Source organism: Acanthisitta chloris, unplaced genomic scaffold (genome assembly GCF_000695815.1).
Source record: "Acanthisitta chloris isolate BGI_N310 unplaced genomic scaffold, ASM69581v1 scaffold25954, whole genome shotgun sequence".
Classification (NCBI taxonomy): Eukaryota; Metazoa; Chordata; class Aves; order Passeriformes; family Acanthisittidae; genus Acanthisitta; species Acanthisitta chloris.
This window is the reverse complement of record NW_008671377.1, coordinates 206-27555: the sequence shown is the minus strand read 5'-3', so window position 1 is coordinate 27555 and position 27350 is coordinate 206. Positions and strand designations below refer to the sequence as shown.

Sequence of the window (27350 nt, the reverse complement as noted above, 5' to 3'; positions counted from 1 at the left end):
TGGTATTCAAGAAATTATTTCATTATGAATGTCTTTGAGGCTGATTCTACAATTCATATGGAGACAGAAACACAAAAATGCCTGGGTTTCAACAAAATACTTCATGAAACTGGTTCTTAGTCTTAGTGCTTTATACCTCTAAAGGCACTGAAAATGCACACATTTTTAAAGTATACGCTAACATAAGCCAACTTCTAAATTCAGCTCCTTGCGACAGCTCCTTTTACATTTACTCTTGCATGAGCACACACTGCACCAAAATCCAATCTACTGTATCAAATATATGCATTTTGCAAATATATGACTATTTGACAAATGGAGTTGAATCTAGGTGGGGTTTTTTTGTTACTTTTAACAACTGAGAAATGTGCATAGTTTATTTTTTGGCTCACATGTTGCATGCAAATTGCCTCTTTCTACAGTGCAGTGTGCATCTGAAGCTCCCTGAGATGTCTGAACTAGATTCACTGTAAGTACTTATCCAGAATATGCAATTAAAATGTAATTCATTTCTAGATATCATCAATATTCTGTCATTGCATAAGGGGAATGGACTAGATGACCCATGAAGTCTATTCCTACCCTCATATCTATTATGATTATCTTATATTAGTAAAATTGCTTTTTAAGGTCACTTATATGTCGTGGTTCCCTTTACGCAAATGTTCCGTACATTTGGCCATTTATGTGAATTTTTTCATGCTCTGTTTAGAATGGATTCAGTACAGGTAGAGCATCAAATGAAGCAAAACCCTGATATTTTCTTGTAAATAATTCATAAAACAACACTCTGACCCTTATTCCCCACGAGACAACCAGATAATGAGCCACCCAAATGAAGCAGTGAAAACATGCACTTCCCCTGCCATGGGTGTGCCCCTGACAGACTCCTCAGGGTCAGAAACCCATCAATCTCTTTTCACACATGAGCTAATCAATTCAAAGAGGGAAGTGCCAATGAGCTATTAGATCAATATGGTGAAGTATGGAGATTGATCTTATCCCAGAGTGACTACATTAACAGACTCGTCAGTGCGACCTCTGCCCTGCAGCGCACATTATACAGGATTGCAAGTCTGATGTCTGAATGAAGACCTCAGGTCATTGCTTTTAATAATCTGCTTTGCTGAAAGAATTAAAAGTAAAGCTGTAAAGAAATCTGTAATGAAAATATGAAGTGCTTTCTGCTCTTCTAGTCTTGGAATGCTTGCAGAAATCACACAGCTTTTCACAGCAAGCAGCAGCATTGACTGTCTCGCACAGACACCTGCTCAGCCCTGCCTGGCCATCGGTGTTTGAGGGAACAGGGTAATACAACCAGTGATAGTCTGCTCTCCTGCCACAAAAATTGATAAAAAACCCCAAATACGAAGCGATAAAAAGCTCTAGCTGTGTCAAAATCAATTAAAGTCTTGGGTGATCTGCCAGATGGAGAGCTGTACTGGAGTCCTGGTGGTCTGAATTATTTAGCTGGTGTAAGTGGGATGGCAGGAGCTGCCACTGCTGTGAAAGTTGCTCAGAGTGCTGCCATGCACTGAGCGCTCTGCTCACCAAGCCAAACATTCCTCGTACTTGCATTAACTCAAGGTCCAACCCTGGGAGTCAGTCTGTTTTCATTGAGGCCAGAGGCCAGTGACTTTGGGGAGAATTGATCTGACCAGAGGAGTTGCCTTCACAGGATTTACGAGCAATACGTGCACACATTCTGTAATTCTCTCCTGTCCCTCAATCAACCTGTGCTGGTAAGTGTCACCACCTGTACAGGAAGTCTGCACACAAAGTGACCACAAGCAATACCATGAGCAACTCTTTTGGGCCTCTCATTTTAAAGCCTCATCCTTGCATCCTTTTGATACATAATTTCAGGGATGTTGAAAAAAATGTGTACTTTGTTGTCTCAGAGCATGATATTAATATTGTTAATATTTTTAAACCCTGAATAATTTCATTGCAATGAAATATTTATGTATATAACACACTTTTAATACTGTATTTTTATTATAGCAAACATTTTTATTGTTCATTGTCTAATTGAATCAATGAATTAGGAAAAGGTTACTAAAAAAGGATTAATGCATTTTTAATGAAACTGAATGATATAACTTCTGTTAGTCACTAAGAATAATGGCAGATCTATTAGGTTTATACTGATAAGAGCTTTGTGAGTTTATCTGAAAGCCCACATAATGGCCCTCATTTAGCTGCAACCCAGAAAAACAGCCTTAGCAGTCCTATTCAGGGTTTTAATTCATTGTTTATGTATATGATATCTCTTCCTCCTTGTGATCAGATCACCTGTCTAATGATGCAAATATGAATCTCTTTAACAGACACATCTACTTCCAGTTGTAAAACACTGTGTGAAAACAATGCTCTTTCAAAGTCTAAATGGAAGAACCAAGCTAGCCATACAATACCACTGGGAAATGATTCTGAACTCAGGGTAATAGACAGGGGAACCTCTGAGAACTTGCACATTAATAGTGAGAATGTGGACATTTCAGTGCTCACACAGCTTAAATTCTTAATTAGCACACCACAATAAGTTATAAATACTTTCCAGGTAGAAACTCCTGTGCTTAAAAATATCCCAATAGAAAAATCCTTATTTTAGTGTAACATTGATTGAAATGTTAACGCTGCACAAATGTTATATAGACAACTAAAAGAGCAGTTGCAAACCTGGCGCTGAATCCTACACAGATATTATGTTCTTTGCAGCCTAGCATTTAATTTTTGATTATTTTGCAATGGATATAAAAATAATAGAATTTGTTATTAGTACAGGATAATCATTGCGGAGCAGTGACTTTATAATGACACCCTTAGAAATATATTTGCATTTTTCAGTGGGAGGTCTGCTACCAAACTTCTTAAAGAGAAGGATTCTAGTATTTTTTTCCACCTTTCAGTAGAAACTGAGAGGTATATACATAATATGTGTGGTACACAAGGTGCTGTAGTATTGCTCAAGGACTTGTGTGAATTCTGTGAGACCACATAATTCATAGTGGTGAACCACAATTCAATAAATCACACCACCAAAATGGGCATTCTTTTTTCCTCCCACACTATGGTGTGGTTTTTACATTATGTTCTTTCCAAACAAACTCAAAAGCCATTCCATAATAGAAGAGTTTTAGATCTAAAATAGTTTAGAATTCTGATCTTATATTTGTATCTTTCCACTTGAGCAGCAAGTAACTTAATGCACATCCAACAGTACAGGCCCCAGAAGGACTTTGATTCAGGAAAGCACTTTGCATGTTTATTGAAGCATTTGTCCTGATCTTACTGATGGGAAGCTGATGCTTATATATTTTCACTAAAATGAAGGTGTTTCTTCTGAACACCGGCAAGGTAGAGTAAACTTATAGCATATACCGAACTAAAATACTTTTTCCACAAATAATGCTACTGCTATCTTTTTAAAATTCAGTGTCTCACGCTCAACAAGTGCTAGAAGTAAATGCTGCCTCCCAATGGAAATGTAAAGTTTGTTTCCCCATAAAATAAGCCACGAAATTTCTAGTCCCATTGTTTTATCAGATGTTCAGTTGTTAACATATTTCTAATAAGAACTGAAGAGTTTTCATTTCGGATTTCATAATCAAATGTTTTGGTTTATGAACTTCATACCATTGGGCTCAAAACTGGATTAAGGAGGGTGTTTTTCCCTTTAAAAACCACCACTTGGAAAGTGGTCAGGAATATGAGGAAGCAAGAATGGATTAATGGTAGAGTTCAAATGAGGTCTTGAAGTTTATGATAAATACAATTTACCTTAGAATTCTGCAATTTACCATATAGCTCCACAACTCATAACTGCAATATCACTGTCACACATGTGCTATCAACAGATGCATCTGTCTAGCCACAGAATCTATGGCTGCATTAGGGGAATATCTGTGAGTGGCATCTATTTAGATGGTTGTTAGGTATCTGAGTACACATAGTAATACACATTATTTTATAGTCAGTGAAACATGTCACTAGCTTCTGTGTAATCCAGGAATGGATTTTTTTTAAAAACCCTCTTTCCAATTTCTGCTGTAAGCAAGTGCTTACAGGCAGTGAACATTTATGAAAACTTTCAGAATAAAAAGATAATCTTCTGGGAAAGTTACAATAGATTGAAAATACATGTCTAGAATTCAAATGCTTCCTCAGCCTCGACAGAATAAATAATAAATGCTTTCTAGGTAACTACTGCAGCTCTTTTGATAACATATATATTAATAAATTAAAAATGTCTGTAGATTGACAAGTGTTTTGTGGGCTTATACTGGAAAGCCAATAGCTAATTATGAAAGCCTGACTTGACTAATCAATTATTCAGATGAACATTAGGTGCCTATTATATGCGTAAACATGGGAATTATATTTCCCCTAAGTAACTTTCTAAAATAACAAACCCAAAACATGCAAATTTGAAATAGACAGAAATGGCACTATTATGCACTTATTGTACATGCAGAACTCCCACTGAATTATTCAGGGAACAGTGAATCGGGAGCCTCGGTCTTCTGACTCTGAGCAGCACAGCAATAGCAGCACATGCCATGTAGTATTTGTTATGCATGTAATATTGATTTAGCTCATTCTTGCTGGTCATGTTTCAAATTCATTTCATGTTTAGCAGATAGGGATAAAGAGAAGTATCCCTGGATTGATATTTGCAATATATTTTTATGCCTGTTGAACACAAGATTATCTGATAAATTAATAAAACCATGTCTTTTGAGTGCGGGAAGAAAAAGCCTTGGAAAAGGAGCACGAGTAAGGTAATGAACCATGTTTTGAAAAGGTTTATATTTGCTTGATTCCTCGCCTCCTCTATTTGAAGATTAGGAGAGTGCTAGTATTACAGAATGGATTCACTGGTGTTTCTTTAAGGCACAAAACACAGTAAGGTAATACATAATTGTCCTTTGCATTTAGAAAAGACCATGCTCTTAAACAGAATACAGCAACAGGGAAACCAGAAATAGATGTGACCAGACACCTGCTGACAAACAGTGACAAATCCCACTGACACTGCAGTGACCCCCAGTTAGTCAAGATTTAATTAAGGGGTATAATTAAGTCAGTGGAACAGAACACTAATGAGTGGTGTTTTTTTATATGGGTAATTACACATAAGAATACAAAGTAAGCTAGACCTCTACATATATCATTAAAATGAACAGTATAGAATGACAATCAGAGCTTTAAGTACTTTTTGTTCTTTCTCTGCAATAATGCAGGTCGAAACACCACAGCTTGTCAAGCATCTGTACACATGCTACCAAATGCTATTGGCCCAGTCCTGCATGTGCCTAAGCATGTTGGTAACATGACCTTGGTGGCACAATGCACATCAGCATGGCTATGTGTGCACGGGTTCTGTCTGTCATTGTGTTTGCCTGTGCTTGCACCGTGCAGGGGTCACTTCGGCTCCTTTTCTAACAAATGACATTCTGTTGCTATTCTCTTACAAGTAACATCCTCTAGATTTCATTTATCAAGTGTGTTGATTACAAGGAAGGCACAGGTTACAAATAGTTCCTATGATTATCTGCACGTTGGGCACAATATACCTTTACAATCAAATGACAGAGATTTCTTACAGCAGTGGTGTTTTATGCCTGATCCGGTTCTCTGGAATTTATTTCAGGAATCTTTAGGCAGTTGAATGAAACAGCTGAAATATCTTTGTCTACGTGATATTTGCTTATATTTGCTTATATTTCAGACAGAGAAGTATTATAAAGCAGATTTACTAGACCAACATTTTAAACTGGGGTGGAAAACATCATCATGAATAATGATGACAATGGTAGGGGGAAAACAACTTTCCTACGGTCTCGAAGATTTAAAAGAATGCCTGTGTAGTCTGGGGCCAGCCCTCTGCTGGGATTACTCTATCTGCTCCCAGCTGGTAGCCTGCAGTTCATGACAGCCTTTTATCCGTTATCAAAGCAACAAGTGGAAAAGCAGATCCTCCTGCCTGCTAACACTCTGTTCAGTTCTCTCTGTAGAATTTCTGCTTCTAAATCTTTCCTTTTAACAAGTCCTCAGATTTCCTTCCTACTGCTGCAGGAGACACTAAATATCTCTCTATCTCTCAAGTTTTTAGCTCACTTGTCTAACTTTGCAGAACACTAAAAGAAGAAAGAATAATTGCATTGCTCCAGCAAAAGTCAGTTTTCTACAGAAACTGACTGAAATGCAGAATAAGCCTGATACTGCTCACACTGGAACGCTGAGAGTTCAGCAATTGAGTTCAGCGACAGCAAAAGCAGATCCTAGTTACTCAAACAACACCATACCAATATAATGCTTTTACAGCTTACATAAGTACAGACTTTACCGTAGCAAAAACAAAGCAAATAAACTGCATTGGAACTTACAACATGCATACTGTGCTTACTTTGCTTTTTTAGTAGCATAGGAAAAATAAAAAAAAGTAGCATTAAGACATATTTAAGTATAAATAATGTGAACTCTTTCAAGCAAAATCTATCCACTGAAACTGAAGAGTTATTTGTTTTTAAAACAAATCTAAATGAATATACTTCGTATAGTCAAAAAATGCGTCCCACTTTCCTTACACGCGCTGTCATGGAGTAACAGGTTTTAAGAAACACAATCCTGTAAGAGTAATCACAATCAGGTAAAAATCAACAGAACAACTTAACGAGCTGTTACATAGGCTATGTTAAACAATAATATATGTTAAGGGGTTTGGGTATTTTTGTTAAACTCTTTGGCTTCTAAACAGATTTTCCCACAATTTATGGCAGTTATGCAATGACAGAAGATGCCGTGGGAATCTGAACCGAGGCCTTTGCCACCAGCCTCCTCTGTGTATGCCTAGGTGCTTCTTTGAGCTGGGCACAACAGATGGAGCAGGGCCAGGTCCTGCCAATGCCCTGCCCTGCCCACAGTGCAGTCCTGTCGCACTTAGCAGAATCGGCTCTAAGTCCTCTGGCTCTCTGCTAAGACGTGGGCAGCAGCGTCTCATTTTCACGACGTGCCTGAGATAAATGTCCTGGATAAGGCCCCAGTAAATGTAATTTTAAGACATGGAGTTCCTGGTTTTTCCCATGAACTGAAGCACATGCAAAAGCCCTAACAGAAACGCAATACAGTAACAGAAGAGAGGTCATAAAACTTATGCAAATTATTTTCCCGTTTTTATCTTTCTGCGGGCGTGTGCCAGGATAAAACACAGAGTCAGGAGCGACTTCCGCCTGGGCTGCAGACACGTGTGTGCATAATGGGGCCCTGACATCTTCTTCTCCCCCATTTTTGTCCCCGTGAGGCTGCCCCTGCCCAGCCGCGTATGAATGAACAGAAGTGCCTTTCATCCCCCACTTGCCTGGCGCTTCAAAAGGAACTACGAAAATAGCAGCCACAAAAATCCAGCCGCCTGCCAAAAGGCCCCGCACACGTCCCATTCTCACAGGCATGCGAAAGGTTGGAGAGCTCAGCAAAATTTTTATGTACGGGAGCAGGCCCAAGGAAAACTCACACGCCATAACCAATTGTGGACAGAGGATCATCTATCAGCAGACAAATGCAGGAACTCCAGAATGTCTCTCCTCAAATGAAATAATATATCTTTGAAAGCCAATGCCCGTTTTAGGCCTGAGGCCCATATATCAAGCCTGAGAGGCTTGTGGATACGCTCCAGGGCCATTAACCTTCCACCTGTTTCCCCTTGTCCTTCAGGATGAGACCCTGCCCTTGATTTTACTCCCTTCCCCTGTTCATCTTCCGACAGAGTGTAAATGTAAAGCAGAGGGCCTGCGAAATAATTCAAAGGCAATGGACCAGGGACATGGTTACAAATCTCTGCCACTGGCACTGTGACTTATGCAGGCAGTTTGTCACACATGAGCCAGGTGACCTCTGTGACATAACAGAGAAAAATATCGCCCGAGATCAAAAGATGAGATTCAGAGCACTCTAACTAACTCTGGTGTACACAGCCACACTGTGCGGTGGCCAAGGGTTTCCTCTCTTCTGAATAGTGCTCGCTCCGCTCGCCAGCAGGCAGGCTGCACTCCTGCTCATTGCACTCATCTCCTCCTCTCCTCCCATCAGAAAGCTTTCCTCTAACTTGAACAACAACATTTCCCTCCTTCTGAACCTTCTCTTTCTCAGTAAAGGTAATTAAACTGAGACCACAAAGTCATTCAGCAGATAAAAATTAACACATAAAAAGCAGTGTGACTGAAAATGGGGGATTAGTTGCTTTAGGAAACAGTTCTGGTTTAATCCAGCAATTTTTGAAATTATAAGTAATACTAAAACTTTGCATGAGTATATGTTCTCTCTAGTACTGCAATAAAAAGTCTTCAAAGTCTAAAACATTTATTTGGATTCTGTCATGACAGTTAAAATGAGCATAGAGTTAGCATTAAAAATGATGTAATGCACTGCGGTAACAGACTCATATTTTACAAAGAGATACGCTACAGAACTGGAATAACAGTAAATAGAAATAAGCCTAATCAGATTGAATTTTTTAAAATATTGAATTAATTTTTCAAGCTCTGTGCTACATAGGAAGTTTCCCAGCTGTTTTGTACATTCAGGAGACTCTCTGTTGGGTGCAGACAAAAGAAAAAGGCCTAATGCAGTGCTTCTCCTTCACTCCCTGTAACCTAACAGCATGTCTGGTATGGACATTTAATTTTGTCTATTTCATAAATTAAAGAAAACTCACAACTGTCACAGTATCTCTGGCATGATGATGAAATAAGAAATACAACAGTAGCTAGATCAGCCTAAATCCCGTTCTAATCCTAAATCACTTTGGCACTTGCCAACACCTAGTTGATGAGAAACTCAGTTTGACCCATGAATGTATATAAAAACACACATATACAAACACACATAATACACATACAAAAATCAGCATATTGCTTACAAGTGAGCTAAATGTTATCAGCTATTTCATTCTGTCTCATTGCATGCTGACTTGGAAAATTTTGCGGCATTCAAACTCTTACCCAAAATCATCATGGAAATAGGTCTAAATTCACTAAATCTCGAAGCATAAAAAAAGTTGAACAATGGATAGGAATTCAGGGTGTATCATGAGGTAGTTATAAAGAAACACACAGCTGAAAATCATTTCATGTTTCCCACTGACTAAAGCCTGACGCAGAGCAGTAAACTACTCTGTTGCAGAATGCTGCAACAGGAAACACGGTAAATGCAAAATTAGTATTAGAAAAAGACTGCTGTGAAGTATTAACACATGCATTTGTAAAAGTAAGACAGCTGTTTGATTTTTACGGTGCTGAAATCTTTTGCTCTTGCTTGGGCCACGTGATTAAACACACCTTTTCCTCTTTTTAGTATCTCTAAAGAAAGCCTGACAGAGATAAAACAGTCAGCAGCTACATGGGAGTTGTGTCACCGGTTTCAGTAAACTCCAACTCAAATGCCAGATGTCTTCACTTTTGGAAATACCTAGCATTACTTTTTCACATAAAATATAGGTGCTAAATCCAAGTCTTCTGTCAGTCAGATATTTAGCTCTCTTTGACACTCCTACTGTATGTATTAATTTGTATTTAGGCTGGATTTCACTTGCATCCTTTTTTTTTCTTGTAAGATATTTGATGTATCCCTGAAAAAAGATTATTTAAGAAGTACCTAACCCAATCCACTGCCTTTTACAGTAAGTATGATCTAGTGCATCTGCTTTTGTAATATTCATGAAATTTGGAAATCAAGGCTAGGCATCATATGCTACTATCATATGCTAATAGAGGATTTTGCTCATTTGAGTGTTTGATCAGTTTTAAATGCCCAAATGTCCTATTAGAATTTCCAAGACATAAACTACTTTCAAATGTTATCATATATATAAAAATACTATTAGATGAATATAATAAATTTTAATCTTCATAGATCCACATTCAGATATGCATGAAATGATTTGTCTCATTTATCTCTCACCATGTGCTTTCTGTGTAAATAGCTACTGAGCATCAAATATTTTATAAAATTAAAGGTTAAAGTACCCTGATTCTAAGGAACTGAATTTGACTCTTGGTTTTAATCTAACATAATGTCATCTTGAGGAAAAAGCCTTAAATAGTTGGTTGACATAGTACACAGATGCTACAAGCCCAATTGACTGTATTTTTGAGTGCTTGTGCCTCCCTCATTCAGACATTTAAAACAAACCAAAACAAAGAGTATTTAACATTAACAGCAATTTAACAAATAATATTAATCTGGGGCATGAACCATTCCTTACATTCCTTTCCAGCTACAGACAATTTCTGTTGGGAATAGTGCCATATAGTATCGACAGTGACAACAAATTGTATTGTCCGGTGAACATCTGTTTCCGACTCCCACACTGATACTGCAGGTTGGGTAATTCTGATTTAGTCTTCACAGGCTGCCCGACCACAGAGGAACTGGAAATTACTGGCACATTCAACTTTTATTATTGGAACACAGGAAAACTTTATCATCATGCTGGGAAGTTGTGTCTTTTGAAATATTGGAAGGAGCACAGAAAGCCACATGCAATAGTTCTTATGAAGAAAAGTAGCTCCTGTTCATTTTAGCTGTCTGTATATGTGAGAATGCAAGTCTGAGATGAGCATCTCAGAATGGAGCAGTGTTTCTCTTTCCAAGATGGAAGGTCTGATGGTGAGGGTTTGGCAAGGGGGGTGCTGTTTATTTTTAATAAAGCCAGCAGCACTGAAAGAAAGGATCAGATTCACTCAGTCTTACTCAGTCTGCTGCATTGTGTCCCTACACAAAGTATCTCTGCAATTCAAAGCAGTTTCTATAGTGCAGAGCAGGCTGAGGTTCAGTATGAGTTGCAGGATCTAGCCCTAGAGAAATGAGCTCTTCTAACACCTATTTATTGCACCAGGTTAGTAGGACAGCAACTCACAGGGAAAGGCTGTGTTAACTAGCTGAAATTATTACTGTTAAAATATCAAAGACAATACTACACTGTCTTTTCAAAACTGAGGGGAGTTTGTTAGAATGATCGATGTCATTTTCCTCATAGTTATGCCACCACTGTTATTCAGCCTGAAGAAAAAGGTTTCTCTTTGGCAGAGACAGAGAAGAAATGAAGATGCATTCTTGATAGGCACCATGTGCCAGTTTGATAAAGCTCCAACTCCTGGTCTGTAAACTCTTACAGAGAAAGAGGGAAACAAGAGCAAGAGCAAGAAACTCCACTGAAACTCTAGTTAACACTAATTAGAGTTGCCAGCATGCAGTGGAATCAAAGGCAAAACATGTGGAGCTCCCACTGAAGTCAAGAGGAGAAGGGTATGACTTAAAGGAGAGGCATGCAAATTAAAAATAAATGTGGTTCAACATAACCAAATGAGCTAGTCATGTAAACACTCGCTTTGAGGTCTAACCCTTCCTACTGGGAACACTCTCCCTTTAAGTTCATTCCTAGTCAGGAGCCAGCATTGTCCTTGACCACACTTGCCAAATGAGAATCTATCTTGTGAATGGTGAGTCCAAACCAATGTAAAGTAATTGTCATGTGTTTATTTCTACTTAAAGTTGTTATTACTATTGTTGCTATTGTTAATATTCTTGTAGTTTATTCTCTGTATTACAAACGAGGACCATTGCTTTTCCAAGTCCTGCAGCAGAAAGACAGTGCTATTCCTTATAGCAATTTTTGACTTTTCAAAGACTAGAAGGTCTGGGTAGAATCTTAGCAATATGGCCAATATTCAAAATAGTGTCAGGAAATTCTAGGTCTCAGCCTCAAATGCAGAAAATCACCTGATCTTGTTTTTGATGAGTGTGATATGTACTAACCCAAACAATATTCCAGTAGTATTTGTGAGCAGTTGGCTTTCTGTCTCCAGCTCTTTTTTCCATGTGTAGACAGAAGGTACATCAGTAATTGTGGAGTCGTTGAAAAAGAAGCTTAAACTATTTTATATCTTAGTGACCTAAGTATGAGCTACACATTAGCCTTGGCTTCCACTTGCACCTAGATGATTTGCACTACCACCTAATTTAGTCTCATGCCTCCCAGCAGCCTGTCTAATACATCCCTACCACCTCCCACAATTCCAACAGGGTTGTTATGCCCTAAAATTACCACACAGATAAATTGGAGTAGAAACAGAAACTTTGGCCAATTGTTGCCTGTTATTCTTTCTACATGTTTTTGCTGTTACCTGAAGGAAATTTACTACTTAGGATTAAAAATCTTTGTGGTTTTATTGTGATTTTTACTGAGCTCCAGAAGTAGCAAGATGGTGACTGCTGGCCTGTCTGACCCACCTACTCTGAACCTTTTTCTCAGATGCAAAAGGGTACACAAGGATTTTGAGGGCTTGTCACGGAAACCACAGACTGTTGAGGATCTTTGTGGAACAGATCAATGGAGCCCAGAGCCACAAATAATTGCAGTTACTGCTTATGAAGTGGCTGTAGCACTAGCACAGTTTCCAAGAAAGAGAAAGGACAAGAGAAAACAGATAACAAAAAGGGCATTTAGAAATAACATAGCAAATTAAACTTAAATGCTTGACAGGCAGCTTTTACAGAAGAAAACAGGAAACTAGCAAATGCTGTGAGTGAAAATGGAAATGCAGCGTTCAAGATCTTAACTTGCACTTATTTGGACAAAATTCTCACTGGCTTCAGTAAAGCTTTCTTCTGACATGTAGTACGAGACTGAGCTCATAAGCACAGCCTGCCTGACTTGCACTGAAAATTACTGCATGCAAGACTGACTTGTCTGGCTCTCTGTTTGGGAGAGTAAGCAGTTGTAGGTCCACATTTATTTCTTTGCATGGGAAATTCTGGCCATAGCATGGAGACGAGGAAGGTTTCCAGCACTGCTAATCTTTTCTGTCCATACCTTGAGGAGGGCTGAAGAGGATTAGCGTGTGCTAGACAGCCCTGTCTCTACCTCCCCTAAAGTGCTGGATCATCCCTCAGACCAATCCGCCGCTGCCCAAGGGATGCAGCAAGCTGCTTCTTGAGTGGTGAGGGATTATGACTCAGCACCACCAGTCACTGTGTTTGCTCATTACTCAGGACAAATTGTGAGACTGCAGTAAGTATTCCCCAATAAATACCAAAAGGTATCCAGATGAAACAAACAGACAGTGTTGACTGTAACACCAGAATAAAGATACAATTCTTCGTCACATTCAGTGTCACTTAGTCAGGGTGATGTTTCCTGTATTCAGCAAACACGCCAGTAAAAGAATTTCCTTGGCATAAAGACAGCATGGAAATGTCCTTTTAAAAATCAGTTAATACCAACAGAACTCATGAGCTAGCTGGAACCATTTCCTATGCTATGGAAAGAACACTCGAATAAGGTTAACCAAGACATTTCACCCTCCCAACCTCCCCCCTCCCCATCTATTTCTGGATGTCTTCTTTTGTTCACCCTTTGCTAATTATAGTGGCCTTGCTTAGGTGATATTTATAGTCTTAAAAGAGTTGCCTGACTTTTAGAACACTTTATTCATGTATATTTCCTGTGTTTATTGTTGCCTTAACTAATTTTTTTAATTAAGTTTACTTGATCCAAGATTTTATTTAGCAACAAATATCAAAGTCACTTTTCCTTCAACAAATGCAAGAGCTGTATTTAGATGTAAGAAGCATTTTTCTATTTCTGAATTTCCGAAACCAGATTTTAGGGCTTTTTTTTTTCCTTTCCAAGTGATGGACATGACAGACAATTCCAGAATTAGACAAAATGAAATTTCTTTTTCCACCACAATATGGTTATTTGGTATTTTATTTTACTAATTTATCATATCCTCTTTTTTTTTTTTTTGTCTGTAATGGTTGTTTTAATGACTGGGGTGTTTCCAAGACACAGTGTTAAATATTTGTTTGACCAGACTGCCCTGATGTTTTCCTAGCCACCTATAACTGAACTTCCACCAGTTACAGAAGTGCAAAAAAAGACACTATGTCTATATAACATTGTATCTTCACTTTCCCACCAATGCTGTATTTTATCACTTAGTTTTCCTTAATTCCTTAAACCTGCTCTTTTATTTCTTCTGCAGTTGCACTGCAAACATGCCTGTAGTGATGCCAATAGCAACAACTTTAGTCCCTGTGTCAAAACAGGGGACAGTGCTGGTGACAGGGGTGACAGGTCCAAGCCCCTCGTGGGGCTGCAGCACCTGGTGGTGTCTGTGGCACGTGGAGAACAAATGTTCCAAATCAGTTTTATAAAGTGGTAAGATGGTGTGTTGTGATTTAGCCAACATTCAGTCTGAATAAAACTGTGCTTTTTTAAATTCAGAATGAAATGGCTGCAGATTTGGTAATTAAGAGATTTCTTTTAGGAAAAAAACCCAATACATCAGGGAATGGTTAAAGGCTGTCCTAAAAATAGTGGTTACACTCCAGCTTGCTTTTAATTGTTCTTTCCAGCCAGGTGTGGGAGAAGTAGAAGGGGTTCAACAGCTACCTTACATGCTGATTTACCAAAAAATCTGCACTGCATTCATTTCACAGAGTACCAGATTTTGGATGTGACCACTGGCATCACATGGGCTGTAATGGAGTTCAAATCAAATGTTTATCATTGATTTGGATGTTTAACTGTGCTCAGGTTTAAATTAACTTTTGAAATACTATTTCCTCTTGTACTAGGTTTTTGGCTAGCACAAAATGACATGGTTCCCTGGCAATAGGTAGGTTATTCTATTTTGGAAGTCTGAAAATTCACTTGTTAGTGCATACTGACCAAAGTTTGGAAATACAGAGATACCAGACACAGGTTTAAGTGCAGTCTGCCTCTTGATTTTTTTACTGCCTCTATTTGAAACTCCATTTTATAATAATTTTAAAATTGGAAATGGAAAATACCTGAGACCTTTAATATATTCCTGTGCTTATATAGCTGCATAGTGTGTCCAGCCCATTCTGAGTGATACTACAATTTGCAGCATGACATGAAAGCTCTCAGCTTTAGGCCTTCTCTCCAATGATGAGTCTGATGACTGAGTGTTGTGGAAAACATATTATAGCCCAAATAACATTACTGGTGAGGAACTACACAGTCCCTCACCCTCTGAAGTCTTTTGTTCAAATGTTAGGATTCTAAAAGGCTTTCATATGGGTGCATTTGATGCTTCGTCAAGCTATGAATATTCAGATTTTTAATTTTTTCTTCATAAATCACACCTTCCTCTGCTTTTCTTGCCATTTGTCAGCATTTTTCAGCCCTGTTCCTAGAGAGATTATGTTGGGGCTATTGCCTTCAAAGTGATGTATGGACAAAGATGACTATCCCTTGATCTGGAGCAGCTTACCTCTACATATGAAAGTACAGAACAACATCCATCTATATTATAGGGCTTCAGCAGGGCTAATGGGAAGCCTGTAAGGGACTTCAGTATGGCTAGGATTTCATCCTTACTGTGGGTGATCCTAAAGCCTACAGGTTAACAGAAGAACATCCTTACATCTCAACAGCCTTGACAGATTTATATAGGTAAACTTTTACTGTAACTAGGAACTAGAACAGAAATATGATACAGGTAATGTATTCAAGTGCTGGATCTGAATGATACAGGTATCATAGAAAAACTCTAGATCTGAATGAAACTTCTCTTCCTGTAGTAAGATGTACTGCCTGGTTGAAAGAGATGCCATACTTTCAAGATGTAAATATGGCCTTTTTTTTTGGTGGCAGAAACTTGCAAAAAAATGGAGATCTTTGCAAGTGAAGATCTGTCATTCTGACTATGAAAATGTGTCTTTACTAAGTGAAATCAGGCAATATATCTATGATTTTTTCCAAGAGACTGGAATTGTTTAATTTTTAATATGCAAAGCTCTCCATCATTTGGCAAAAAGATCAGATCTTCACAGCAGAAAATAACAGTTAAAAAGCATGTGAAAATACAATAGGCTGCTAATGTGGCTGAGCATTCACTGCTCAGTGTCTTAGTACAGCAGTTATTGCTGGAGTTCACTTTAACATCACTTTGGACTACTCACAGCATGCAAGATCTAAAGAGCACTGTTTTTTCATCTTGCCCTTCAGCAACATGATATGCATTTACCAATGCACCCAAGTAATCTTTCTATGTCATTGCTGGCAATTGTCAAACTTAAATTGGAAACTTACACTTTGAAAGAAAACAATTAAACTGTAACTTTAAACTTCTGTTTTGTGTAACAAATACCTCAAACTCAGCTTAACACGGTGTCTGCTTCGGGACGTGTGGCAGAAGTGGCTGTAGCTATGCAATTCCTCATGTCTGTACCACAGCCTATTATATCTTTGCTTATGGGTTGGGCAGCTTTGGAATTGTTGCTTGCTCAAATTTTCTCCAATAAGTAACAAAAGTTTGTTACTGCATTATGGCTCTTTGTGGAAACCTGAGTAAGTTTGCTGGTAAACTGGTGACTGCAAATCCACAAGGGTGGAAGTGGCAGTCTTTCCAAAAAAACCCACATGGAGCATGGCTCTTAGTCTCAGCATGATGTTTAACATGGGGTATAAGGTGGAAAAATTACTAAGTCCTGAATGACTGAACTCAGCCTCCTGCTATCAGAGGTGAGAATATTGTATGGTAGAGTGAAACTCAAGTGTCCAGCTCTGACATCAACGGGCACAGGAGAAGGTCATCTTTCTTTTTACTCCTAAAAAGAGCATCCGAGGCTTAACACTAAACAAACTGTTTAGAAAAGTTTGCAAAATGACATGCCTACACACTGAGACACAGCATTTAGTCACATTCTTTGTTCTCAGAAGAGCCACAAGGTTATCATGAAGTTGACTTCTAACAGTGTGCTCCTGCAGAAGGCTCAGTTATGTGACAGGTGTAATGCCATGTTTCATTAAGCCCTGCTTTCTCTGCTGAGCCTTCTTTCAAGAGCAGTATTTTTACCATTTTGAAAAGTAATGATTCTAAAACAAAGAATTATTTGGCTAAGAGAAATACTTTTTCCTTTCCCCAACACTTCCAAATGTTTGAGAAATATTTTTCTCAGAACCAGATACACTTAAGCCAGACTAAAAATCAATGGTTAGACATGACAACATGTTAACTACTATGATTACTCATACCAAGGGTAGTCCTGGACCTCAGTTTCTGGCAGCTTCCCTGATTGAAAGAACCCTGCAGAAGTTTTTATTTCATCAGCTATGTTAGTTACATTTCCTGTCCTGATAAACGCATACTACAAAGTCCAAAAGCACTTCAAGTTATCAAATTGCACTTGATTACTTAAGTCTAAATAATATATCAACCTTTCATCACCCTAAAGGAGAACGTCTAAGGTGTTTCACTACTGATTTTTTTCCTCAAAAATGCAGCAAAAACCAAACCTATTTTTTCATATTGTGTTCATTCAGTTTAATAATTGAATTTCTGTACTGTTATTCCTTATTTTCTATGCATTTATTGATGCTTAACTACATAGAGACTGAAATTTGAAATTAAAGGTGGTGTATCAAGTATTACATTACTACATCTATCGAAATAGATATTACAGAAAAAATTAAGAGACCACAGGAGTTCTGTTAATCCTATTCACACGAAGTTTGCCCTTCTTTAAGAAGTAATTTGAAACTCTGATAATATAGTTGTGCTTATGGAGAATATGTAACACAAAGGTAGGGCTTTGTTACTTTATGAGCTACCAAAATATGTTACCATGTACAGTACCATTTTTTCTGATAGGGTCCTTTAGAGATATGTGCTTAAACCATGATTTTTTCAAAGGCCACAGCTAATGTAAACATGGGCAAATTTATACTTACAGCAAGAAATCTGGCCCAGAACTGATATAGTCTGACATCAGTGAATGGCCGAAATTTGCGAACTCAGTGAATAGTTGTAGGATGAGCTTCTTTAACATGAAGTACACTGGCTCTTCCTGCAATCATTCACTAAATGGGTTTGTGCTCAAAAAGTACTTTGACCTATGACATCCTCACTAAAATAGCCAAATAAGACATGGTAATATTTTTTGTGAGTCACTGGTCTTTTAGTGCCTTTTTCATAACTATTAACATGTAGTTGACTTTCTGATCCTCAGCCAGGAGAAAGTATCATGAGGACTGTTCTACAGTGCAGGTCCTGTTTTTCCCCTGCACCAAGCAGAAACGGCTTTCTTTTATTGGTTCAGGAATACTTAGCTCTAGAAGTAGTTTTTGAATTTTCCCTGATGTGGGCTGATGAGGAAAAACCAGTCCAGTGGAGCTGTCTGCATCCTTTCTTGGGGGCAGGCAACCTTTGGACTCTAGAAACTCTTGCAATATTTTCTTTTTAGCTTTGTACAAAGACCTTTCACCTGACTAAGACAGCTTGCTACAAATCTAGCATCCCTAGGGCATTCCCGAGTTTTCTTAGCTGAGGATAAGATGGATATATCTTACTTTTATATTTACTGACCTTTCAACAACTCCAGAATAGCAAACGAAACCCTTCTTTACTATTACTATTAGTATCATTGTGAGTATATTGGGAGGTTGTCTCTATATTCTTATTTCATCTGCACATAAATAACCACAGAGAAACACTTCTCGTTATGAATAAAAAAAGTAATACATGATGTCAACACCCAGAACTGATGATGTAATTGCTACTTACAAAGTATTCTGACTTCACAAGACAGATAGGGATGTTTGAGATTTTAGCAGGTGTTAAATTCAAAGTTACTGGATTGCAACTGGCTGGTTTTGATCTTATTCTGACATTATTATTAACCCTGACAAGTTTGTTTCATTAATTTTTCCATTAATTTCTGAAGATGAGAAGATCTGCTTCTCAGCCAGTATGAACATTAGCCTTAAATTACATACTTAAGTCCATACACAGGCCACACTCAGTAAAATGCAGTGCATGCCATAAGTAGTCCTACCCAGTCAGTATTTTTGCATTTTACATCCTTGTATGTATAAGACGTGAAAACAGGTGTTGACAATTTGTAGAGCAACAAGTGATCAGCAAAAGCTGATAAAAACTTATGGAAATAGAGTTTTAAAACATATTTGTTATCACTTGAGATCTCTTTAAAATTAAAAAGTCAAATCTTCAGCCAAAAGGAAAGAAAAAGAAAACTTAAAAGGTGTAGATCAGTGGTGGGGTTTTGTTATTTTTTTAGGGTAAATGTGGCCACTGATGGACTGGGACAGCATTTTTTATCACCTCCTCCTCCTTTTCGGTCCCTCCTGAATTCTGCTAACTATAGAACCTAAATATTACTAAATCTCTATGTTGAGCAGAAAGGAAAAAGATCACACTTTTACATTAATTGAAGAGAGAAATGTGTAAGACAATTTAGAATGAAGTGAAAAGATACAATAAATAATGACACATATTGTCTGGTAACTCACAGACAAGGCATCACTCATCATACCGAAATCAGGATGAGTTTCATACAGACCAAATTTGTACTTTTTGTGGCTGTTTAATTATTTGAGTTATTAAAAATTTTAATCCACATCTGTCTTATCTGAAAGACATCTCAATATTTGGTTGTTAAGTTTAGACGTATAGGAATAATAGGGAAGATCTTTTTGAGCTAATACATACTTCTCAGCTGTGTATAGGCAGGGAGCAAAGTTACCTGTTCTGAAAATCTAGCTGCACTTTGTCACAATTGTCTCCCCTTCCTTCTGTATTTAAAATCTGTCATATCCTTAGGTGAGTTTTATTTTCTTTACCCTTCCCCACAGGTGTTCATCTTCCATGGAGCAATCTGAAATAACTGCTTTTGCTACCTTGATCAGAAGGACTTGAAACCATGGATGGATAGAAGAGAGCTGCACTCAGAAAAGGTTTGGAAACTGCTTGTTTAATACTAATCCTGTCCTCTCAGCTGCAAAGAGATGGTGTTATCCAGTGCTGATACTAATGTAGGGTCTGATCTAAACATGTTTTAAGCACCTCACTTTTTTTTGAAATTGAAAAGCTTCAAGTTCTTAGCATTGTATGTAATCTGGTCCCGAAATTGTAGATGTGGATGCATTCCCACGTAGCTTGTTGTTGTTCTGGAATGATGTGCAATTTTGTTGATCTTGTCCAGTTAAAAAAAATAAAAGCCAGAAGCTATGGAAGTGTCTGACATCTAAGCTTCTAAGATGTAAAGAGTACAAACACTAAGATAAAACCAATGCCTTCTAAAAATATCTGAGTCAGTTCACTAGCCAAAGGCTCAATGCAGCAAATTTTTGGAATATATCTTTCCAGAAGCCTGTCTGTACATGGTTGCATATATATATCCAGAGCCAGGAGAAGTTGGTCAGCATTTTCATGAAACAAATTTCTGCATCTTATGTGTCCATCCTACTAAATATAAATGTTGAAGAATACAATCCAGGCTGAGGTTGAAGACCTGCTCTACAACTATACCCAGTATAGCATGTTGAATGCTTATAAAATCCGCCTCTAGATAAAGCTATAGAACCATAAAAAATAAGTGTTGCTTGAATATCTTTTCATATTGTCACTTTAATCATAAATGAAATTTTAAGACAGACCATAAATTAAATTCTTACCCTGAAGGCTATATGCAAGACTCAGTGATTTTTAACGCTGTTACTCTAGACTAAAGTACTCCCTGGTGTATGGGTAGAAAGATCTGGTCTCTGATATTTAGAACATAGTCTACTGGAAATATAACATGTTTGCAATTCTAATTTTTAAATTATTTAAAATGGGCAGCATGAGTCAGAGTTTACTATAAAATTGTATACAACTTAGCAAATATTGTTTTCTCTGAGTAAACTTCCTCCGTTATTTCACTTTGTATCATCTGAGTTTTCAATGATTCCTGCAACCATTATGAAAACCTGGAGAGAGCCTGGAGCTGTATATACAACATATAAAGCTTGCTTGTCTTGTTATCAGGCTTTATTTTATGTGTCTACATCACTGTGGTTATGACAGAAATATTGTGGCCAGCTTTCCGACTGCAGCTTTTTAGCATGTAAATTCTGTGAACTTCTACAGTTATTGTTCTATTTGGATATCGAGTTATTTCCCCTTAGCTTGACAGTAGTCAAAAATTATGCACGGTCACAGAACTTTACGGATTTCAGGAACAAATACTTGTGGCAAAAACATCTCTCTGTAGTAGACAGAGATACAGTAACGGATTTCAGGAACAAATACTTGTGGCAAAACCATCTCTCTGTAGTAGACAGAGACACAGTAACGAGCAACATAATAGGGAAATTCAGATGTGAGCTGAGTTCATCGTCTTGAGGGTATTTTTGAGATAGAAGATTATTCTTTCCAGAGCTAGTTTCCTTATCAAGAGAGTGGTTAAAAACTGATCTCAAATTTCTGGCTTAAAATTTCAGACCTGACCACAAGACCACATAAATGCCTTAATAATAAGTCTGATAAATATAAATGGGGAACTTGTGGCCACCAGAAAATTCTGCGTGAGGGTTTACAGAGTGCTCCAACAAAATTAAGAGCCTAAAGGTCATTGTAGCAAGCCTAAACTAAAGGAATCCCCCATGTATCAGTGGTGATGAGAACCAAAAGGAGTCCTTAAGGTACTTTCTTCCTCCTTGCTTTCTGTTATGTGTATATCCTGCTCAGAATTCAGCCTTTGTGGTTAACTAGACACATGAGACTGCACAAAATAGTATCCCATTGAGAAAGCAAATATTCCAGATATGGTCTTATAAAACGTGTGAACAGAGAGGGACAGAAATGGCATTCCCCTATATGTTAAATAAGGTGATGAAGCAATTACACAAATGAATGTAGGATAGTACAAGAGGTGTGCTTACAGCTGACTACAAGCCAGACAGTGAGCAATGCTGATGGGGAAGGAGTAAAATTTATATGAGGCCCTATGGGTGTTAATAATAGTTGTGAAAAATACTGAAGTACAGAAAAGCTGAACTGAATATTGAAGCTCTTTGCTGCAGCTAATTACAGGCTCAGGTAGAAGACAGCTACAAATTCCTCCTCCTAATAGCCTGCCTACTTCAAGCCAAATAAATAAAGAATAAGATGCTTGGGGGGGAAGAAAATGTAAACCATAGTTTCCTGCTTGAAGTACAACATTGTAAGAAATGGTATTTTTTCTCGACCGAATGATAATATAATGTAAGATTGTTACCTACCTTAAGTTCTCTAAAAAAGATGCTACTCCTAGCCCACTCAACAATGGAGAAGAGGGTTTGGTCAGCCATTTTACACATAAGCCCAAATGTGTTGAGCTTCTCGTGTTTGCTTCTGTTGGCTTGCTCTTGCTGCAGATATGACATGATTTTAGCTTGGACTTGCGGCTCGTCTGGCTCACATTTCAGGAGTTCCAATATCAGATGTGGAATACTTGCTGGTGAGCTTGTTTGATAACTATCCATGTATGAGTAGCCCATTATTGACTCTGGTGAACTAGTGTAAGGGTCAGGGTACTCGGACTTGATAGCACGGCTTGGAAAATGGCCATAGGTTTGGTAGCCTTGCAAACTGCCATGGGGCGGCATCGTCATACTAATTGGAGAGGTTACAAAGGGGCTTCTGTCATAGTCTGTAGGAGGCAAGGCAGTGTGGTTCAGAGGTAGGCCTTTGGAGGCTGAATGGATGTTCTGGATTGCAGAGGATATTGTCAGGTCAGTCGGCATTGCTTGGATCACCTGAGTCATGGCTTCCAGTTTAAGTCCATTTGCTCGGATAAGAGCTTTCTTCTGCTGCTTCAAAGCTCTGTCTCTCTTGTACATTGGTCCAAACTTGTTTCGACCGCCACGCATTCGGTCAGCTCGCACAGCTGTCAGGGGAGAGGAGGGAGTAAATCAAAAATTAAAACTTGGAATCAATATTCTTTAATGAAGCATACATTAGGAAAGAGCAGAAATGTAAAAATGTAACTCCTGTTTTTCTTTTTTTTTTCCAAATTCAAAGTTGTACTTTTATTCCTAAAGAAAATGATTTATTTAGACTTAACAAATGTCACTTTTTTTCTCATCATTTAAATGTCACATGCATATACTACTAAAATAGAAGGACTTCTCTATACACTGATCAGGACACAGGGACAAACACAATGGTTGGCTACAGGAATTTCACACCTGCTATAGGATCATGTGGAGATCTCAATGTACATTTGGTTTTTATGTCAAGCTACTATGTCATTAAGAAACAAAGGCTGATGTCCAGAATTTGTCTGAGACGTATCCAGCAGACCACATTGTCTCATTATAATCATTCCATTACTGCCTTCCACCGCAGCAAAACATCTGAAACGTAAATTGCGAAATGTTCAGTAGTCACGAAGGGGAATATGTTTCTCTTGGCAAGAAGGAAATATTTCCTTTTGATGGTTCTGTTAAGGTTGGTGTAAAACTCTGAGATTTCTAGTTAGCTAAACAGCTCTATGGAAATGTTTAGCTGCAGTTGGAATGTGCAGAGAGAAAGCTGTCAGCTTGCTGCCTCTCACACGGAAGGTAGAAGCGAAACAGAAACTATTGACAGTGTTCTGGCTTATAGTATCTCTGGAATTAGAAATAATTAAAACAAATCCACCTCAACAGCTGCCTTGGGAGTCATACTGGTGGTCTCTGTCACAGCAGCGTCTGTCACCATGGTATATGTGTAATGGACTAGCGAGGAGCTCTCACCAAGCCCACCTTGCCCAACGGCAATTAGATTGAAAGAGGAACCTCTGACAGCCTGGTGACATGTTGAGACTGCTGCGATTGCTGGAGGTTAAGTTCTTGAGCTTTTTATCTTAGGGATTAGTAGGACATTAAAAATTTATTATGAATGCTAGATACGCATAATACGGTAGCATATCGTAAGGACTTTAACGTTTAATGATTTTTTTTTTGGTCCATGGAAATTTATGGACTAGACTTTTCAGGCTATATATATTGCTACCAGGGAAATACACATATAAACATCACAACAATTTACAATTATGGAAGCATGTGCTCTTCCAATCTTCGAAACAAAGGAAAAGAAGTTGTATGGATGTGTGAATAAGCAAGCTAAAGTACATTTTCTCTGGTATCTTTAGAACTACAGGCACTTTGCTTAAATTTGTAGTAAAAATGATGCTGCTAATACTGCTGCTGAATGTTGACTTCGAACAAATTTGAACTTCAAGGAAACTAATTATATCACTGGTAAACAGAATTTTAAATCTGTGTACATGGCACCCTCCCAGGTACTCCACAATTTCAAACTGTGAGCCAAACTGGACTAACAAGTGCTTTTGTATAACTCCTGCAGAAATTTAGAGTGAACTCTGTGTAATCACAGAAGACAAACTTTGGTCTTGCAGCATTGTCAGTAAATGAGAAAAGTTAAAAGCAGGAGTAGATAAATGTATTTTGTCCCTATTCTTAAGGTCAACAATGACAAAAGAATTTCCAATGCCCTGTTATTGTACTAGTTAAATTTGGGAGCACATGCAGTGATTCAGGGTGTTTAGTGCAGTGTGTCAGTGCTAGCTCAGTCTTGTGGGCAAATAGAACAGTATTGAATCAATCAAGCTGCAGGAGGTTGATTTTTCTGTTTATCTTCAGTTATAGCAACAGCTTCCCTTTGCCAGAGCCAGGTGACTGGGGCTTGTCCTTTACAGTTCCCTTCACAGTTTGTGGTCTCCCCCCTTGGCCTGATTTTTCCTGGTTAAGTGTCTAGGGTGAATGTCATTTCAGTGCAATTGTGATAAGAAATTTAGGAGCTTGTCCTTGGTCAAGGAAAAATGCAATTTGCTGTGAAATTTGAATTTTAATATTTTATGTATCAAAGTTAAAATGAACTGTGTATGATTCTCAAATTCAAGTTGATGATATTTTTGCATTCTGTTATCTCAAAGGGTACTGTACAGTTTTCATTGTTCTCTGTAGATGAGAAAGTGAAATGAAGTCAAAAAGTATACTTCAAAATGCCTTATTCTCTTTCAATTGTAATAGCCTTGCAGGTGTAGCATCACAAAAATATAGGACACAACTTTAGAGATTATCTGGTTCCTTAATCTCAAAGGCAAGTCAGTGTGAGGAAAAACCCTTATTTTATCTGTTTCTTTGTTTTCTGCCTTCTTGTCAGAAGAATATATGTAAGAAAACCCCAACCCTAGATAAAATATAAATAAAATCAGATCATTCCATAGCAAGGAATTTTTTTTCTAATTTGGACGCTTCTTATGTATTTTATGTTTAATCTAAATTAAGTCTTTTCAAAACACTTTCTATCTAGATCCATTAATTCACAAACTTTAGAAGCAGGAAATATCAGACTATATACATACATGAAAAATGGATTATGGTTTTGACTGGTTGTTTGACCGTTTACTCATTAAATTGTTTTTATAAAGCAACAATGTCACTGAACATGCAGTCACCTTTTATTATCAGTTAAAACCCCAAATATGTGGCACCTTTAAATATAAAATAGAATGAAGTAACATAGCTAATCCTGTAATTTGCAAAATTAAATGATAGTATAGTTGAAGATATCAGCAAGACTATAGTTCTTACCTTCCAGTTTCATTCCAACACTTAGACATTTCTGAAATCGACAGTAAGGGCATCGTTTTCGCTGTGTTTTGTCAATCTGGCAATTCTGATTTTCTATACATGTGTACCTTTTGTTATTCTGGACTGTTCGCTTAAAGAACCCCTGTATGACAGATATGAAAATTAGCCTGTTTTGCACCAATAGTGTGTTTCAGCATTTTATTTTATGGCAATCATTGTAACATGATTTTCAGATACCACTCAAGCACTTATGAAGTTACACAGTTTATTCTGAATTCGTGAGCTGAACCCAGGAGAAAATCACCAGACTACGGAGCAGGTTTTCCTGTGTAAGTGCTGTGTTTTATAGACTTATGTCAAAGCTTGGGAATGCTTTCAGGAGGTTGTAGCCTTCTGTGCCTTTGACACTGGTAGCAGAAATAGGGACACTAACCAGTTCCTTCTGCATTCTTTAATCATTGCAGAATTATTAAGGTCTTTGTTTCAAAATACTTTTACATGAAACAAGTAGGGATACTGTTGCAAAGATGACAAATACAGAGTACCTCTGGCTACTGTACATCCCAGTGGAGCATGCTAGAGGCATAGTAAGTGCTTCTTGTTTACTTCTCATTGATTATTTTTAGTGAAAATATAATAGGCTAAGTTAATTTTTCCATGCAACTAAATATTTTAAATTGCATTGTTCTGGCAAAGGAGTTTCCTTTACAGTGCACTACTTAAATAACTGCAAAAAAACTTTTTAAAATTTTACATGAAAAATCTGACGTCATAAATTTTTAAGTATTTAAACCTTATAGTATAATAAACCAATGCAGATATACTTATCTTTCCATATGGTAAGTTTCAATTACTAACGTTTTATTCTCAAAATTAATGAATGATCTAAACCAAATCATTGCTTACTTGACTTTGTCTGCCAAGTGGGGTCTGACAGAGTTTGCATGAAAAAAGTGCATGGTCATTACTGTCACAGAAATTTACGTCATAATACTGAAGAATGAAAGAAGTATCTTAAGAAAGCTGCATTAGATTTTACAAAGCTGATCTGCATTGAGGATACTTTTCCTACTTTATCTTCCAGGAAAATGAACACTCTGAATGTATATAAATCAACTAAAATCAATATTTAGGACAGTTAGGAACAAAAGTTGTTTTATAACTACCTCACTTCACAGCAGCAAAATACTTAAAAGCAACGACAAAACTACACTGCAAGTTGTTTCCATTTGTGTAGATATCTCTCTTGAAGAGACTTGTAAATCCTAAAGCTTTTTGGTGGTTAATTTTTTTATGAGAATATAATTAGAAACGTATCAGAAATAACCCAAATTATTACACCTGTTTTCTTTAATTATCTTTTTTTTCTGCTTGTATTTGAAACATCTATGCTGTACTTGTGTTTGTATAGAGTAATTAGTACAGAACCTTGCAGCTTTCACAGGTGAGAAGTCCATAATGGTACCCAGACACTTTATCTCCACAGACTGGACACAGTTCCTCAAGGTCTTCATCATAAGAGTAATTCACCATTTTAAACTGAGACACTGGGGAAAGGAGAAATAGTACATTCGATTAAAATTTACATTAGTAACTCAATTTTTCTGCAACTGTTCTCATCTAGAGAGAAAGCTCACTTAAACAAGCACACCACTGAAAACGGAGGAAAAGTTTTATTTTTAAGAACAGCTTGCATTGAGACATACAACTTCTCATTATCAGCAAATCTGCAGGGTACTCAGCAACTGAAACAAAAAACATCAGCTCCGCAGTTTTATGTCGTAAATGTCTTTATAGAATGCCTTTAACCTAGCCCTTAGTTTATAGAAACACAAACTGAAAGAATACATTTAAATCCGAAAATGATCAGGGACAAGCTTTAAACCAGCAGAAT

The 27350-nt window shown here is 37.6% G+C and overlaps 1 protein-coding gene across 1 annotated transcript in view; it reads right to left on the bottom strand.

The window, feature by feature from the left end:
- Positions 1-27007, bottom strand: part of NR5A2 (nuclear receptor subfamily 5, group A, member 2) — a 76336-nt gene extending 49329 nt beyond the window's left edge. Inside the window, exons 1-3 of the mRNA XM_009074080.1 lie at positions 26885-27007; positions 25457-25598; positions 22097-22743 (exon numbers count right to left, since the gene is read on the bottom strand). Of these exons, the coding sequence (XP_009072328.1) occupies positions 22097-22743; positions 25457-25598; positions 26885-26989 (894 nt within the window). The 5' untranslated portion in view covers positions 26990-27007. The remainder of the gene's footprint in view (positions 1-22096; positions 22744-25456; positions 25599-26884) is intronic.
- Between the last annotated feature and the right edge of the window lie 343 nt (positions 27008-27350).